This window comes from Thermobia domestica, chromosome 15 (genome assembly GCF_964235325.1).
Source record: "Thermobia domestica chromosome 15, izTheDome1.hap1.1, whole genome shotgun sequence".
In the NCBI taxonomy this organism is placed as follows: Eukaryota; Metazoa; Arthropoda; class Insecta; order Zygentoma; family Lepismatidae; genus Thermobia; species Thermobia domestica.
The window spans coordinates 185610297-185626555 of record NC_137468.1 but is presented as its reverse complement, the minus strand read 5'-3'; the positions used below and the strand labels follow the sequence as shown (position 1 = coordinate 185626555).

Genomic DNA, 16259 nt, shown 5'->3' with positions numbered 1-16259 from the left:
TTTCTTTAAGCTTTCCTAATATTAACCCCTCTGATTACAGCTAAATTTGATCAAGAATTTTGGGGAGAATATTTGTCCAGCCATTGGAAGATTGAAAGATAAGCCTGTGAAGGCAGTAAAGAGTATCAAGCAAAGTCTTCATTCATAGAAGTATCGGATGTGGATAGCTACTGTAAAAGTCACCATTACCCTGAAAATAATAATGGATTTGATTCCATTAACAAAATCGATCCAGATAATGACTGTACCTGTCTATAGCAAAATCAGAATTTAAAAAAAAAATTGCTCAAGGGTTATCGTGTGAAGTAACGAACGTACGTACTAAAATTACAATCTAGATAAGCCTACTAGCTTGATCCTAATAACATAAGAATATTAGAGGGACCACTATCGGGTTGATCCTAATACCATTACAATCTCATAAGGGCAACTTGCGTGATCCCATAACATTACAATCTTATAAAGCCCACGACCATGATTCTAATAAAATTACAATCTCATAAGGCCCACAAGCGTGATTCTAATAACATGACAATCTTATAAGGTCCAGTAGTGTGGTCGCAATAACATTACAATAAGTCCCACTTGCGTGAAGCTAATAACATCAAAATCTTATAAAGCCCACGAGCGTGATTCTAATATTATTACAATCTCATAAGGCCCACGAGAGTGATTCTAATATTATTACAATCTCATAAGGCCCACGAAAGTGATTCTAATATTATTACAATCTCATAAGGCCCACGAGAGTGATTCTAATATTATTACAATCTCAGAAGGCCCACGAGAGTGATTCTAATATTATTACAATCTCACAAGGCCCACGAGAGTGATTCTAATAACATTACAATCTTGTAAAGCCTACTAGCGTGATCCTGATAACATTACAATCTTGTAAAGCCTATTCCCGGCGGGAGCTCATGTGGTTCGGATTCCACGTTAATCAGTAGGTCCACGTCTCATCTAGCCTCGCTGCTGAACGGGACGCTAAACAAAAATCAACAAATCAATTGTAAAGCCTACTAGCGTGATCCTGATAACATTGCTCAGTGGTAGAACGAATACCTCTGGTGCGTGGGATCTCTCGTTCGATTCCCGTCCAAGTAAGTTTTCTGGTGTAAAATCGTGTCGGTGGGTTTCCTTGAGGGTACTCCCAGCTTCTCCTATTTGTCATACTATCAATTCTTCCATCATCATGTTCACTTCCCTTAATCGTTGCGTCCCTTATCGTAAACGGCAAAATCGTGGAACGTTAAACGGAAAGATTTCTTTGCAAATCTTGTAGTTCTGGAGTATTGCAGTTAAACTTAACAGAGGGAAAATAGTACAAAAATGTAGTTTTATTAGACAATGGCACGAGACACTTATTTCTTTTTTTTCTAATCATTTGAAATTCATCTATTATCATTTTGATACTACTCATACAGATTGTATTTGCTTAAGGATTGCATGTCAAGATGATATCATCGTATGAGTTCGAGAAAGTATCGTTTCAAAATTTAACTCTATCTTCGTTTGCCTTTCCAACTTTATCACACAGCCCTCTATTTCCAATTAATGACAAATCTTGTATTAAATGTACAGTTATACTAAAAGGTGTTTACTTATCTCGCTACTGTATTGTACTGGATATTACAAAAATTTGTCATAATGTTTTGAGAATAGATTCCTTACATCAAGATTTTTTTTAAAAAAAAAGTTGATATGGACCTGTGGTCGGAAGTGCATAGTTTCGTAGTTATAGGATGCCGAAAACGTAATAAAAAAAAACTTTAAAGGACTATAGTTTCATTACTGTAGAGCCAATCGTAGTCGGGTCAAGACATCACTGAGGAACTAGTATGTGAACTATCCCAATATCCATCTTTCAAAACCTCCGGTACTTGCACAGTCATTTTTAACCAGGCTGTTTGTGAGTACTTGATCACTCTCCACCTACCTCTCTAAAAATTGATGTGCAAGTACTGGAGCATTCTTAAACATGGATATTTGGATAGTTCAGATATTATAGGGAGCTGGCTTTAATGCGAGGCTGAGGAATTCAGAGCTGATTGGCAGGTTCCCCACCCCGTCACCAAGAAACGGTCACTCGACGGTCCTGGGCAGGGTTGCCAGTGCGTTGTCAAAAAATTCAGGTAATACTCACTTATTTCAAAGAGTTTTTGCAATTATGCAATCCCTATCGAAGATCTCTGTATACGTGGACACACGCAAATTAGGCTGTGATAACAAATGCTTCAGTTTTTTCTCCCTCGCTTCTTCGTCCCACTGCACTATGACCTTCCTTATTACCTCTCTAGCTTCGCTGTGTACAGTTTGCCCTCTCTTACGCTGTGAAGCCATTGTCAAATGAATAATAAGCAACAAAACCGCAACCACAACAGCACGCAACAAATAACCAACTCACACTAACTCTTCAGAATGACATTCATGTGACAATTTGTTAACCCTGGCAACGCTGATATATAGAAGGAGGGTAAGGGAGTATTGCAAGAGTCAGGCAGAAAAAAATGTTGAAATTTTTCCCCCTTTAGCTCAGCCCCCGCTGGTAAACAAGCTAGCTCCCTATAATACCAGTTCTTCAGTAATGTCTTGACCCGACTACGATAGGTCTCATAGCATTGGAGCTATGAATTTTTAAAGTTTACTCCTTTCACGGTTTCGGCACCCTATAACTCCGAAACTATCCACTTTGGAGAACAGGTCCGCATGAACTTTTTTCCTTATTTTAATCTGAAGAATATGTTCCCAAAAAATTATGACACTTTTTTGTAACACCCTCTATATTTATATGTGTGGGAGTTGATGGTGGAAAGAGGAACACTAAAATTCACATTTATCAGACCGTGTTGGGAAGAAAGCTTGTTTTGATCTTTTATCATTTTAGTATGAGTATCCACTTCATAGTTTTCAATAGCTAAACGTATAAGGAACGAAAAGGACCAGTGGTTTTACTTCCTAAGTTATATTTGTGTGTGTGTGTGTATTTTCTAATGTTTTTGTTCTTTAATAGACTTGCCTCCCAGCTGGAACTTACTGTGACGTCATCAGTGGAGACAACGTGAATGGCCAATGTACTGGAAAATCTGTAGAAGTTGGAAATGATGGCAAAGCATATATTGAGATCCTTACAAGTGATTTCGATGGAGTCTTAGCCATACATACCGAGGTATGTGTTTTTATGTTTTAATTTAGAAACGAATGTTCTCCTTATGTATTTTTAAGAAGCTAAACTGTGAGAAAAGTATGGCCGCTCTCCGAATGGGCAAGAAGGAGCAATTGTCCGTTGCTGGATTTTTGACAGGGGTTCAGTAGTACATGTCAAACGCATAAAAGATTAACTTATTCATGCACTATAGTTCTAACATATTTATATAAAATACTTAAGAATTATAGTATATTTACTGTAGTTAATAAAGTACAGGGCGTTTCAAAATGAATATCGGAGATTTAAGGTTTTGTAGTACTTAGTACAATTAAGTTACAATTATAAACAATACATTAAATGAAAGAGCAACTCAAGCAGTTTTGTACGCACGCATGCGCATGCACTGTTTCCTCTGTCTACCGTTAGAAAGCGCTAGTGCAGACGAATAATGTTCTATGTTTTCAGTAATTGGTCACAATAATATTGTGGTAAACCTGTGAATCGTCTGACATCAATAACACAGGCAACAGTTCTGCCATCTTATGTTCATATATGCTAAGACACAAGAATAACAGATAACAGATGGAAGCACAGCTATTTGTGTAACTGTTGTCAGATGATTCACAGGTTTACAACAATATTATTGTGACCGATTACTGAAAACATAGAACATTATTCGTTACTTGCCAGAATTGCCAAAGATATTTCGCAAATCTTTGCTCATATTAAACGATAAATACCAATGCAAATTCTCTCAGGTAGTAACTAGTTATTTCTGATATGCTCGGAAGGCGATGTCTTTGTGCTGAATTGACACACAAGTAACACGCTAAAGTGTTAGTCATTTTGTGTTATTTCAACACCTCATTTCTTGCTATGTACGGTAGCTCAGAAGTTTCATAAATTTGACGAATACTGCTTTGCATAATCTAGAAAATCTGAACCACAGCACGAATTTTCTAGGATTGCAGTTCTCCTGCCATGGCAAGAGAACCGCTAGGAAAGCCGCCTGTAGCCGGAATCTACGGATTTCGTTTCTAAATCCGCTTAACTTTCCTCACTGTGTGCAAAAATAATAGTTTACAGTAAGATGTTTCACATGATTATGAATTGGATGGATAAGATAGAAGGCAAAGTTTATCTATATATTAAAATGCTAGGTTTATATTTTTGTTTATATGTTTATATATAGTTTATATGTTTGTCTCCAATCCTTTCGACAATGAGATCTCGTACACCACAAGTCCTAGAAACGTGCCATTTTCACTGGTCGATTCCAAATTTTGTGTAGATTGTCCAGTTCTAATTGAATATTTAAAAAACATAGTCGTTATTTCTTTATTACATTTTTAGGGGTGCACTGGAAATGTTGAAATTAAAAAAAAACATTCTATCCTACGAGTTATACATTCCAAGAGCACATAGCTATATACAGGGGTTGTACATCTTTCAGGCGTTTGGTTTATGGTAAGAAATAATTAAATAAAAAAAATATATGATTGAGATTGAGTGAGATTGATTGATACGGGGCAGGTAGTATAGAGCTAGTAACTTAGCTTCATAGACATGATATGAAGAAAACTAATCTATTATAATTATGCATAACAAAGTGAATATAAATTTAACCATCACCAAGGTGCCAATAAAATGAATAATAGCATTATGATTTCTTAAGAGGTTCACATTCTCGCTTTCACGTTAAGACTCTCTTATGTGGATTTCACTAAAGTTACCAACAGAGTTCTTGTGAGCGTACTTACAATATTATGGTATGTATTGCAACCAGCATTTGCACAGCGCATTTCCGAAGTCACTGATCTCCGTTTCGAGCAAGCGCGAGTAGTCACTAGGAGGCGTGGGGTTGATAGATCTTTGAATGATTTAACTAAATTGTCTAAGGTTTATATAGTAGTTTCCTTGCACTTTTATTTCTACTTTTTGCGGAACTGAAAGTTGAAACTAGGATTGTTTGTGAAATGATTTTTGTTTTCACTTTTTTTAAAAACCATTCGCGTTACAAACAAAACATGTTGTTACTTCTATTTTAAAGTGATTTCAATCTCCTATATAGTTTTTGATACTTGGAGGTGATTTGTTTACTATATACTTTTAGTTTTTTTTTTTTTTTTTTAATTTTAAAATGAGGAATGTCTTAATGACCAGTAATGATCATGAAAAACGAAGGATAACTATTTTTCCAGTCTAAGACGAATCTTTATACTTTGGAGTGTTTTGCCCAATGAACACCATATATCACTGAGATTATAATTAATTGCGTGTGTAATGTTTTATTACATTCTCATGCAAGAAGAAAGAAAACACTGATCATACATGAATTAGAAATTCGAACCGCAAGTAGGCTCAAATCTTGCAAACGGTGCGAGATATTGAAAAAATCTCCCCTTTGTGGTACCCCTTGCCGATGTTTATCAAGATGTCTTTCACTTGTATCTGTAAAGGGACATGTACTAATGTTGTGAGCAATGATAAAGAAATAAATGCTGATATGTGAATGATACGCTGTGTAGAGAGCGCAAGTTGAGCTAGTCCTATTCAATGTACTAATTTGTACTATTTACTGTTACCAAAAGCAATGATTCAGGTTTATAATGAATGATGCTGAAAACATAGGAATAGCAAGTAATAATTAAGAACTTCACTATATTTCACGCTCAACAGTAGGTCACATATTTTCTGATAACAGGACCCAAAGTAAATTGAACTATCTGTTTCTGTTATTATCTAGAGATGTACGATTACTATATATAATTTTCTGAAGATAATAATTTGGTACTTATTATGGTAGAAAGCCCTATTTTCTGACAATATTTGTAACTGAGTGTACTCTAAAAGGTTGGATGTTTTATCATCTGTACGAGTTGGCGTCCATATATGAAGAAGTAAGAGGGAGCAGTTACCTCCCCCTGGGATTGTGCTTAGCAAAAAGAGATAAAGAAAATAATATACTTGAGTACATGAGTGAAATGACTAATAGTCTATTCTCTTTTATATGTAAAATATGTATTAGTTTCGACTGTCTCTAGCCCGCAGGATATAAAAAGCAACGCCAAAAAATCTTTGAAACGAAATTGCATAGTACATATTATTATTTCGATTTTATTTGTAATTCATATATCATTGTATTATTATTATTCTACTACTTATGATTCGACACCGCATGTGGGGATGTGATTATCCCATATTCTAATGTTCACTTATGTACGGAGTTAAAATTTCTGAAATTACGTCTGCGCCTAATAGTAGGGGAGCAAATGTAGGAAAAAGGGCTTCCATGGCAGGTTTAGTGCAGAAATGTTGGGGATAGTTTTATTTAGTCATAAACATCGTCTAAATGAAAAATTTTCATGGTGGCACTTCATATTGTAAAACTTTGTCTCATATAGGATCTTTGGGTAGAGCAGTTAATAAAAAGAGCGTCCGGAATCGACTCCCAATACCAGTTTTTATTATAAAAAGTTTCCTCTATAAAAGTATTTTCACAAAATACTATACAAATTGATCTCTCTAGAATCAAGGTGAGTTATAGGTAGTCTTTGACCGTAAGGTCGCAGACAGGATCTCCAACAGAGTCCCGAAGCAGGCTAAGAGGAGTGGAATTAGGTGCCCAAAGCTCCGAAGCAAGCAGTGGGTAGGTTAGATGACCAATAGAGCCCCGAAGCAAGCTAAGCGGCTGAGGTTAGGATTTCCAGTCAGATTCCCGAAGCAGGCTAAGCCAGGAGAAAGGATAGGCGTAGTCCCGAAGCAGACTAGAGGAGGGTCAGCAGAAAACTGGTATCGAGTTCCCTTCGTCCATCCAATTTATAGGGTCCTTTTGGGTGGCGGTGGCGCTGCTGCTCCGATGTCGTCTTCTGCTCCGTGGGAGGGGCCAGAAGCCGTCGTCTGCATGTGATTATAGGCCCCTCTGGTGAGAGATCCACTTGCCGAACCATGTGGTGGTGTTTGTAAACATTGACGCGTGGAATTGCTTGTTTACGACATCACATAGGATATTACAATATTCTGATGCAGGTAGCGTTGGTGACGTCATCAAGATGGCCGCTAATTAAAACTGCAGGTCCTTTCCTTTTGTCCAAGTTTGATGAACATGGCTCGTTTAAAAGATATTGCTGAGACGAGTAGAAATGGTTATGTACACTTTTGATGTAAAAGCAGTAGTTTCCGAGATAAGTGACAAAATGTATTTTTGGCGCCACTTTTCTATTTCTAGTTTTATACATATTTCGTTGTATGATTCGTATCCAATTGTATGATCTATGAAATAACTACCAGGCAAAATCCTACAGTGAAATCAACCATACGGACGCCAATATTAGTCCAGTAAAGATAGGATTGAGAAAGGAACAAATTAGTAACAAGCTGAAAATTGGTATGGAAGTAGGGGGATGTGTCAGGAATAACATACTAAAAGTCCCCTAAAATCCCACTGTAGCTTTTCCCGCAATTTTGAAAAATGTCCGCCAACTTTAGACGACGACAAGGAATTTATGGAAATCGTCACCCTTTATGTTTATTCCTCTAGCCACCGTTCTAATTATCACAAAGCCATGAATCATATATGGTTGGAAAGCTTGAAAGACAGAAAATCTAAGTAAGTAACATATATGCCCATCGTGCTAAATTTCTAGAAGAAAAGGAAGAAGAAAACAGCTTTTTTATTTAAAAAAGATATATTTTCAGAAATCATGAGAAGTTTGCAACACTGACAGTTATTGCACACCAACAAAACAACACCAACTGATGTCCTTGATATTTATCTCAATCATAGCCAACAATGACACAAATCGGTGCAATACAAGCCGAGAAAAAAAATATAACTTATGTTACTTTCTGACCTCTTTGTACAAAAGTGCATAAGGTGACATACACTTTCACGGTTCTAGTCACCTTCTTTTATCACATAGGACCAAGAGCTATATATCACTGGAAATCTTAAGAAACGTAAATTCGAACGAGGTAACACTTATACTAATCAAGCCCAATTTGTGAAAGAAGCGCAAAACTCAAAATTTCGGGACAAAACGTGATTTTCGCAATAAATTCTTTAAAACTTGCAACACTGACAATTATCGTATGTTAACAAAACTCAGTTACCGTTTTCACTATCATCATTATTAATTTACTCTTAAAATGGCCAGCGTTTTTCCCAATAGAGTAAGCTTTTATGATACGTAGTTTTACATCACTTAAATATAGCACAAAAATCATTTATTGACAGCATTAGAAAGTAGCAGAAATTGGTAGTCTCATAGTCATAGGAAAATCGTAATTCACACAATAAAAATAACTCTCAACTACAATAGTCATTTGGATGTATTTTTTTTAAATGTCTTGTTTATAACTAGAATGCAAGTTTCCTCCTAGTATTCTTCAAATCAATTTAATATTTACATTACACGTTAGTATGCACTTTAAGAACATTCGAACTTATTTTATTAGAAATCGATGAGGTTATTATTATCTCGTTCATCTCTATGGTCTTCATCATTTGGTTTTGCATTCATGCATCCAATTTCTCGACACTGACATAAATTAGAGCTCACAATTCCTGCTTTAAGACAACCGTACATGCTTTCACAGTTCTTTTTACAGTTACATGATATTACATGGAGCGGGTTCCTTGGTTATTCTTGCTGATACGAGGATACCTCGTAATATTGTCCATTCATATTCAGGCGCTCGCATATCATTGAGCTCAAAAAACGTACAGTCAAAGAATGAATGGAATATACCACTTTTAACGTACACACGCAAAGGTAATGGTCTTTCGGATTTAATCATTGAAGATATAAGATACCTTCGTGTTCTGAATATCCAAACTGAAATCCACCTTCTGTACGATGTAACATGGATGATTCTCAAGTGGTTGAAGACACCAACTTGCCCGAATTGGAATGGATTTATGCAGCTGGTGACAAGCAACAACTATAAGTACCAAGCATATTAAGTAGTAAAACAACCTTTCATCAGTCTTCAGCCAATAAGCATGGATGCTGTATACTCGGCGCTTATGTTTGCCAGCAAAGAATGTGCAGAAAAGAAGCAAAAAAATCGTGCTTAGTCACGTTGTATCAACCTTTGTACTCTAAAACATGTGACATTGTAGCAGCATGTAGAAATTCTGGTTGGTGAATTACCGTCAGTGATTCTTAGAATTGGGGGTTTTCCACACTATAATGTCATTTATGGAGACAGTTGCATATATAATGAAAGTTAGTGGCATTGAAGAACTTTGGTCTTGTGTGTATGCTAGTGACTCCACGCCACAGATAAAGCCAGGCCATTCTTATTGCGCGTGCTTTGCGAGCTAATTTTTTTAAAACACAGTTAGCAATTGCAATATATACTGATTATTTAATGAATCAGACCTCACTGAGGAGTTTGAGCGTCAATTGCGAGATGTTTGTATTCCTCTGATGCCTGAAGAAGATATCGATACTGATGTACTGGTTCAACATTCAAACATAGTCAATCGAGATTGCAAATGACCTGAAGTTATTCATTGACGCTGCTGCAGAAACAAGCCGTATCTCTAAGTTATTCGCTCTGTACTTTCAGCTTGTAGAAATTATGCGTCTTTCACTTCGAAAGAACTGGACACTTGAATCTTCATCTTCACTGCATGTGAGAAATGTTACCATACTTCTATGCAGCTGAGCATATTTTGTATGCCAAGTACGCACATCTGTACTTACAAGAAACATTGTGGTTGGAGGATGAAATGGATCTTCATGAGTTCCAGCTATTTACAGGAGACGGTTACTTCACTATTCGTAGAAAAGATATATTTTGGAGTGGCATATGGTCTGATATTACGATTGAGCAGGTTTTAGCGAGAGCAATGAAGAGTAGCGGTGGACTGACCCATAGGAGAGGCATAACTGAAAAGATAATATCTATGTGTGTGTCAAGTATGCCAGCAGCGTGCCACTTACGAGAATGTCTTGAAAAATTATGAAACAAAGATAGGCAAGAACTTCACACTGGTCGGCATGTGGACCTGTACTAAAGCAGTCAATCGCGTGATATATTACATCTAAAGAAATTCTTGTGTTGGTTTTGCCCGTATTCTTCATTCCCTTCATATCCGGAGCTCGCGTCCCTAAGCACTGGCATGGTAGGTAATGAAGTGGTCAACTGATAAATCTAAGAAAATCGGATTGGCTGCTATGGAAGGAATGTTTAGACGGACTTTTAGAAATGTGAAACTTAAACAAAAAGATGCGTATCCGTGATGAGCCACTGGCTGTAAACACCATACTTCAACTGAATCATATGAGTAGAAGTCCGAAAAAGAATTCCAGCAGTGTTTTGCTTACGAGCTTGCAACCTATTCACTTTCTCTTTTCACAGAAATGTCCATGAGGAAAACGAAAAAGTCCGCTTTGTACGACATGTTTGAATATCGGACAAATTTTAAAACTCAATTTGAAAACACTGTGTACGTTATAGATGGAAGCTGGCTTCTACATCATGTTGTTTGCCCACAATATGGAACATACCTTAACATACACAACTCGTATGTGTCCTATGTACTCACAAACTCAGGAACGAAAGCAACAATTATTTTTTATGGGTATTGCACTGAAAACTGTACAAAAGCCGCTGAGCGGGAACAACGTGAGTCAAAGGTCCAATTAGCTTTGGTGTTATTCACAAATGAAACCACATTATTAACAAAAAAAGATAAATTCTTAGGTAATTTCAAAAATAAGGATTGTTTCGCCCGTGAGTTGATGGTTCATTTGACACAAGCTGGAATTCAAACCCAGCAAGCAAGAAGTGATGCTGACGCACTTATAGCTAAAACTGCTGTAGCCAGGTCTTTAAATCCTTGTAAACACGTCGTGATAATGTTGACATGATGTTGACGCGAGGATGTTAACGTTTTAATCATTTTGCTTGAACAAGGTAATAATCAGTACGACATCACATTTCGAAAGCTTGGAGGTCTACAAGACGTGAGTAAGGAATTTAGTACTAAGAAGTTGTAAGATACACAGGCAAATATACTAACTGGTTTGCTCAGCTACCATGCTTTAACTAGATGCGACACATCATGTGGTTTGTATCGACAGGGAAAGAAAAAGCCATTCTGATTACTTCAAAAACGTGAAAATTTATGCCGATCACTTGAAGTTTTGAACCATGATAATGCTAGTGTACAATCTATGAAGCTGGCACATTATTTCTACTGTAGCTGGCATCAGTGCTACGATTCTCCAGCAATAGTAACCTTACTGGATGAATTCCAGTATCATTCATACATAAGTGCAGTAAGTTGCTCCCCATTCAGAACGAAATACAATTGGCAAAATTGCCACCCACTACTGATGCTGCGAAACACCATATCATAAGGTTCAATTGTACCGTGGAAATGATTTGCGAGCGACTGAATATGGATGGACAACATTAGGAGGTATCCTCGTACCAGCAAGAGTGACCAAGGAACCCTATCATGTAACTGTAAAAAGGACTGTGAAAGCATGTACGGTTGTCTTAAAGCAGGAATTGTGTGCTCTAATTTATGTCAGTGTCGAGGAATTGGATGCATGAATGCAAAACCAAATGATGAAGACCATAGAGATGAACGAGATAATAATAACCTCATCGATTTCTAATAAAATAAGTTCGAATGTTCTTAAAGTGCATACTAACGTGTAATGTAAATATTAAATTGATTTGAAGAATACTAGGAGGAAAATTGCATTCTAGTTATAAGCAAGACATTTAAAAAAAATACATTCAAATGACTATTGTAGTTGAGAGTTATTTTTATTGTGTGAATTACGATTTTCCTATGACTATGAGACTACCAATTTCTGCTACTTTCTAATGCTGTCAATAAATGATTTTTGTGCTATATTTAAGTGATGTAAAACTACGTATCATAAAAGCTTACTCTATTGGGAAAAACGCTGGCCATTTTACGAGTAAATTAATAATGATGATAGTGAAAACGGTAACTGAGTTTTGTTAACATACGATAATTGTCAGTGTTGCAAGTTTTAAAGAATTTATTGCGAAAATCACGTTTTGTCCCGAAATTTTGAGTTTTGCGCTTCTTTCACAAATTGGGCTTGATTAGTATAAGTGTTACCTCGTTCGAATTTACGTTTCTTAAGATTTCCAGTGATATATAGCTCTTGGTCCTATGTGATAAAAGAAGGTGACTAGAACTGTGAAAGTGTATTTCACCTTATGCACTTTTGTACAAAGAGGTCAGAAAGTAACATAAGTTATATTTTTTTCTCGGCTTGTATTGCACCGATTTGTGTCATTGTTGGCTATGATTGAGATAAATATCAAGGACATCAGTTGGTGTTGTTTTGTTGGTGTGCAATAACTGTCAGTGTTGCAAACTTCTCATGATTTCTGAAAATATATCTTTTTTAAATAAAAAAAGCTGTTTTCTTCTTCCTCTTCTTCTAGAAATTTAGCACGATGGGCATATATGTTACTTACTAAGATTTTCTGTCTTTCAAGCTTTCCAACCATATATGATTCATGGCTTTGTGATAATTAGAACGGTGGCTAGAGGAATAAACATAAAGGGTGACGATTTCCATAAATTCCTTGTCGTCGTCTAAAGATGGCGGACATTTTTCAAAATTGCGGGAAAAGCTACAGTGGGATTTTAGGGGATTTTTAGTATGTTATTCCTGACACATCCCCCTACTTCCATACCAATTTTCAGCTTGTTACTAATTTGTTCCTTTCTTGGCAGAAAAATGGGCTATCTTTACTGGACTATATAAATATCTATTCATGTTTTGTCACTTTAATGTAGGAGATTTTGTGTGCTTGTTATTATTATTATTATTATTACTAACATTGAAATTTGAGTGACAGAATGTCTGTTTTAGCAAGCTGCAATATTTTCATCCTACTGTGACGATGCAAAGCGAAGTATAAATTATTTATAATTATTTAAGCGGAGAGCTTAATAATTAAGCGGTTGATTTATATTAATTATTTCTTTATTTCAGTCCAAATTATAATGCACAAGCTAAGAGAAGCAGAACAACATTGAATGCAATTTCAAACAGGAAATGAATTAACGGCTGCCTTGTGGAAAAGATACGTCAAGAAATTCTTAATATTATGTAATGTCTATATTACGTAATAAACAGAACCGTAATCTTCATAACTTCCTTGGTACAACAAAATCTGAAATTAAATGTAAATTATCTGTATTTTATCAATAAAATATTAATGAAAAATTTGTACTTATTTATAGTTTTTATTCTTTGGCACAAATATTCTACAACATTTCACTCATTTACTTAACACTTCTGATTTTGCTTACTGAAATTAAATTTTGCTGTAGAGGCGGGAATACTTACAAGGGAAGATCCCACAAGTTGTCGCTAAAATCTGATTGCCGCACAACACATCTGATAGAGCATTATGAGAAACGAACATGATAAAAATTTAAGATGCTATGAACCAGAAAGATAGGAGCTACGGGGCTTCAAAATTTGAATATCCAAAAAATTATATCATGAGATTATGTACGCTTAAAGTAAATATCTTGAAAACTGTTAAAACAATCAAAACAAAGTTGCACAATACAATGAGATCAAAATGCCCTATCGAAAATTACAAACAGTGTTGCAAGGTGAAGCAGTGTTGCCAACTCAGCATAAAAATAATTTGTTTGAAATAGCACCATATACAACTCTGCACAGATACACTATTATCACTAAACATACCAGTGAAGTGCAGTGGTACAGTGTTGCACACCGTTGGAGCTACGTGTGTTGAAATTGTACAATGCAGAAGTCTGATATGTGGCAGCAGATAGTAATAAAGGAATGTCGGTCTCAGACTATGAATTTAGTTCAAATGCATAGCACCTATACTATAACATAGCAAAATGTCAGCAGTGTCACAAAATATTGATGCATTTGAAAAACGAGAATGAGTGATGCCATTTTTACGTCCTGTGTCAGATCCAAAGCTATATAGGACGAGAAATATAGTGTAAAGTGGGATTCGAACCACTATGAAAGAGAGATAACAATGAAATATAAGATGAAAAGTGCAACAAAAACATGTTCGAGGTGGGATTGGAACCCTCGATCCCAATGTCGGTTGTCTAGCCTTCTAGACTACACGGCTATCCGGGCCGATTAAAAACGAAATGAGGTAGTAATAAAATAATTATATTTCCAACGTAAATATGGTAATATTACAGTGTAGAAATATAATCATATGGTATGTAGGAGAGAAAGTAAGAGAATATGTCACTTAACACGAAAGACAAAAACCAATAAAGTACTCTTCCAAATATTGATAAGATAATCTGGAGAAGCATTTACAGATTTAGAAAGCACGTGTTTCTTTCCTTGCGTGTATCATTTTGTTTTCGCGAGTTGTCTGCTTATTCACCAGGGCTACGGAAGTATGCAAATCCCTCACTTTTTTCTATTGCACTCCTTTATTACCACCTGTTACCACATATGAGACTTCTCCATTATACATTTTTAGTACACGTAGCTCCAACAGTGTGCAACACTGTACTACTACAGTTCAATGTTATGTTTGGTAATAATAGAGCATTTTAAATCTAAGCACACTGTAAATGTGATATTATTTCAAACAAAATATTTTATGCTGTTGGCAACACTGCTTCATATATGGCAACACTGTTTGTAGTTTTTGGATAGGGCGTTTTGTTCTTATTATATTGTGCAACTTTTATTTTGATTGGTTTAACGGTTTTCAAGATATTTACTTTAAACGTGCATAATCCCATTATATATATTTTTGGATATTCAAATATTGAAGCCTCGTAGCTCCTATCCTTCTGGTCCTGAGGTCAAGTTAAGCCTCAACGAAAATAGTGAGCGCGAACCCCACTAAAGGTAATAAAAAAACTCACTCAAAGCTCTAGATTTATGTTTCAATTCAAAACGATGCTTACGACACTTTAAATCGAGGTAAACACACTGGAACAAATTAGGAATTAATTATATCTACCGTAGTCAGTATTAGGTTTATACCCTTTCTAATTCTCTAAAGAAGTTTATTAAGCTTACTAAGTATTACTCCATTACGTAATCCATTAGAGTTTAAGAACACCATCATCGCTACATGCTGGGAGTACGTGTCTGCTGTGCAGGAGACCCACTTTCGAATCCTGGCGTGAGCACATGTGATACAGATCTCCATTAAACTAAGGTCTACGTCTTCTATATCCTCGGTGCTGAACGAGAACAGGACGTGACAACACTAATATTAGAGTTTAGCATAGGAGGATGGTTCAGAAAGTAATGCTTCCATGATAATAATTTTATTTGTGTTTGGCAGATAGCATTAATATAGGTATCAGTGGGTAGCTTGCAATGAGGGCTACAAATAGTGGCATCATTTTTCAGTATGGTCCTCATTATGGGCAACACACTTCCGCCAACGCGAAACAAGGTTTTTCATGCCGTTGGCGAAGATTTGTGGTGACTGCTGGCGACACCATTGCAGAACTGCTGTTTCCACCTCTGCGCCAGAATGTAGCGTTGATCCTTAAGGTGATCCTTAAGTTTGAGGAAGAGTCAAAAGTCACAGGACGCAAGATCCGGACTATAGGCAGGATGAGGCAGGATGTCATCAACACCTTCGCAGCAGACAGGATAACTTTAAATCTTTTGACAAAGAACATGTGGAGGTACTCTTACAACGATATGTTGTATCATTATCATTTTCTTGTAATCATTTTTCTTATATTAAGCTTGTAAATTTTTGGGCGATACTTGATTTTTATATGCACTATATCTTGATAGAACAAGAAGAAGAAATTAAATTATGATTTTGTGATTTCTGAATGTTGTCATAGATACCTTTAATGTATGTAATGGAAAGTTTTGGTAACCTTGACGACGGGTTGCTTGTTTATTATAGAAAAAGAAGTAAGACATAATGTTCTAAGTTAAGGATCTGAACTTTATAATAAACGACATTTGTGCGACAGTGAGTTCTTTATTTTGGAATATTCATAGTGGCTCAATAATATCGTTAAGGATCAGACAATGTATGGTATGTTATGTTATACTCTATAGACTGACGCTTCGTTTCCGGGTCTTAATGGTGTATT

General features: G+C 36.1%; 1 protein-coding gene across 1 annotated transcript in view; it reads left to right on the top strand.

Moving 5' to 3' along the window:
• LOC145671380 (alpha-amylase-like) overlaps window positions 1-13350 on the top strand; it is a 73786-nt gene extending 60436 nt beyond the window's left edge. The window contains exons 10-11 of the mRNA XM_081740459.1: window positions 3014-3169; window positions 13156-13350. Coding sequence (XP_081596585.1) covers window positions 3014-3169; window positions 13156-13167 — 168 coding nt within the window. The 3' untranslated portion in view covers window positions 13168-13350. The remainder of the gene's footprint in view (window positions 1-3013; window positions 3170-13155) is intronic.
• Window positions 13351-16259: the final 2909 nt, after the last annotated feature.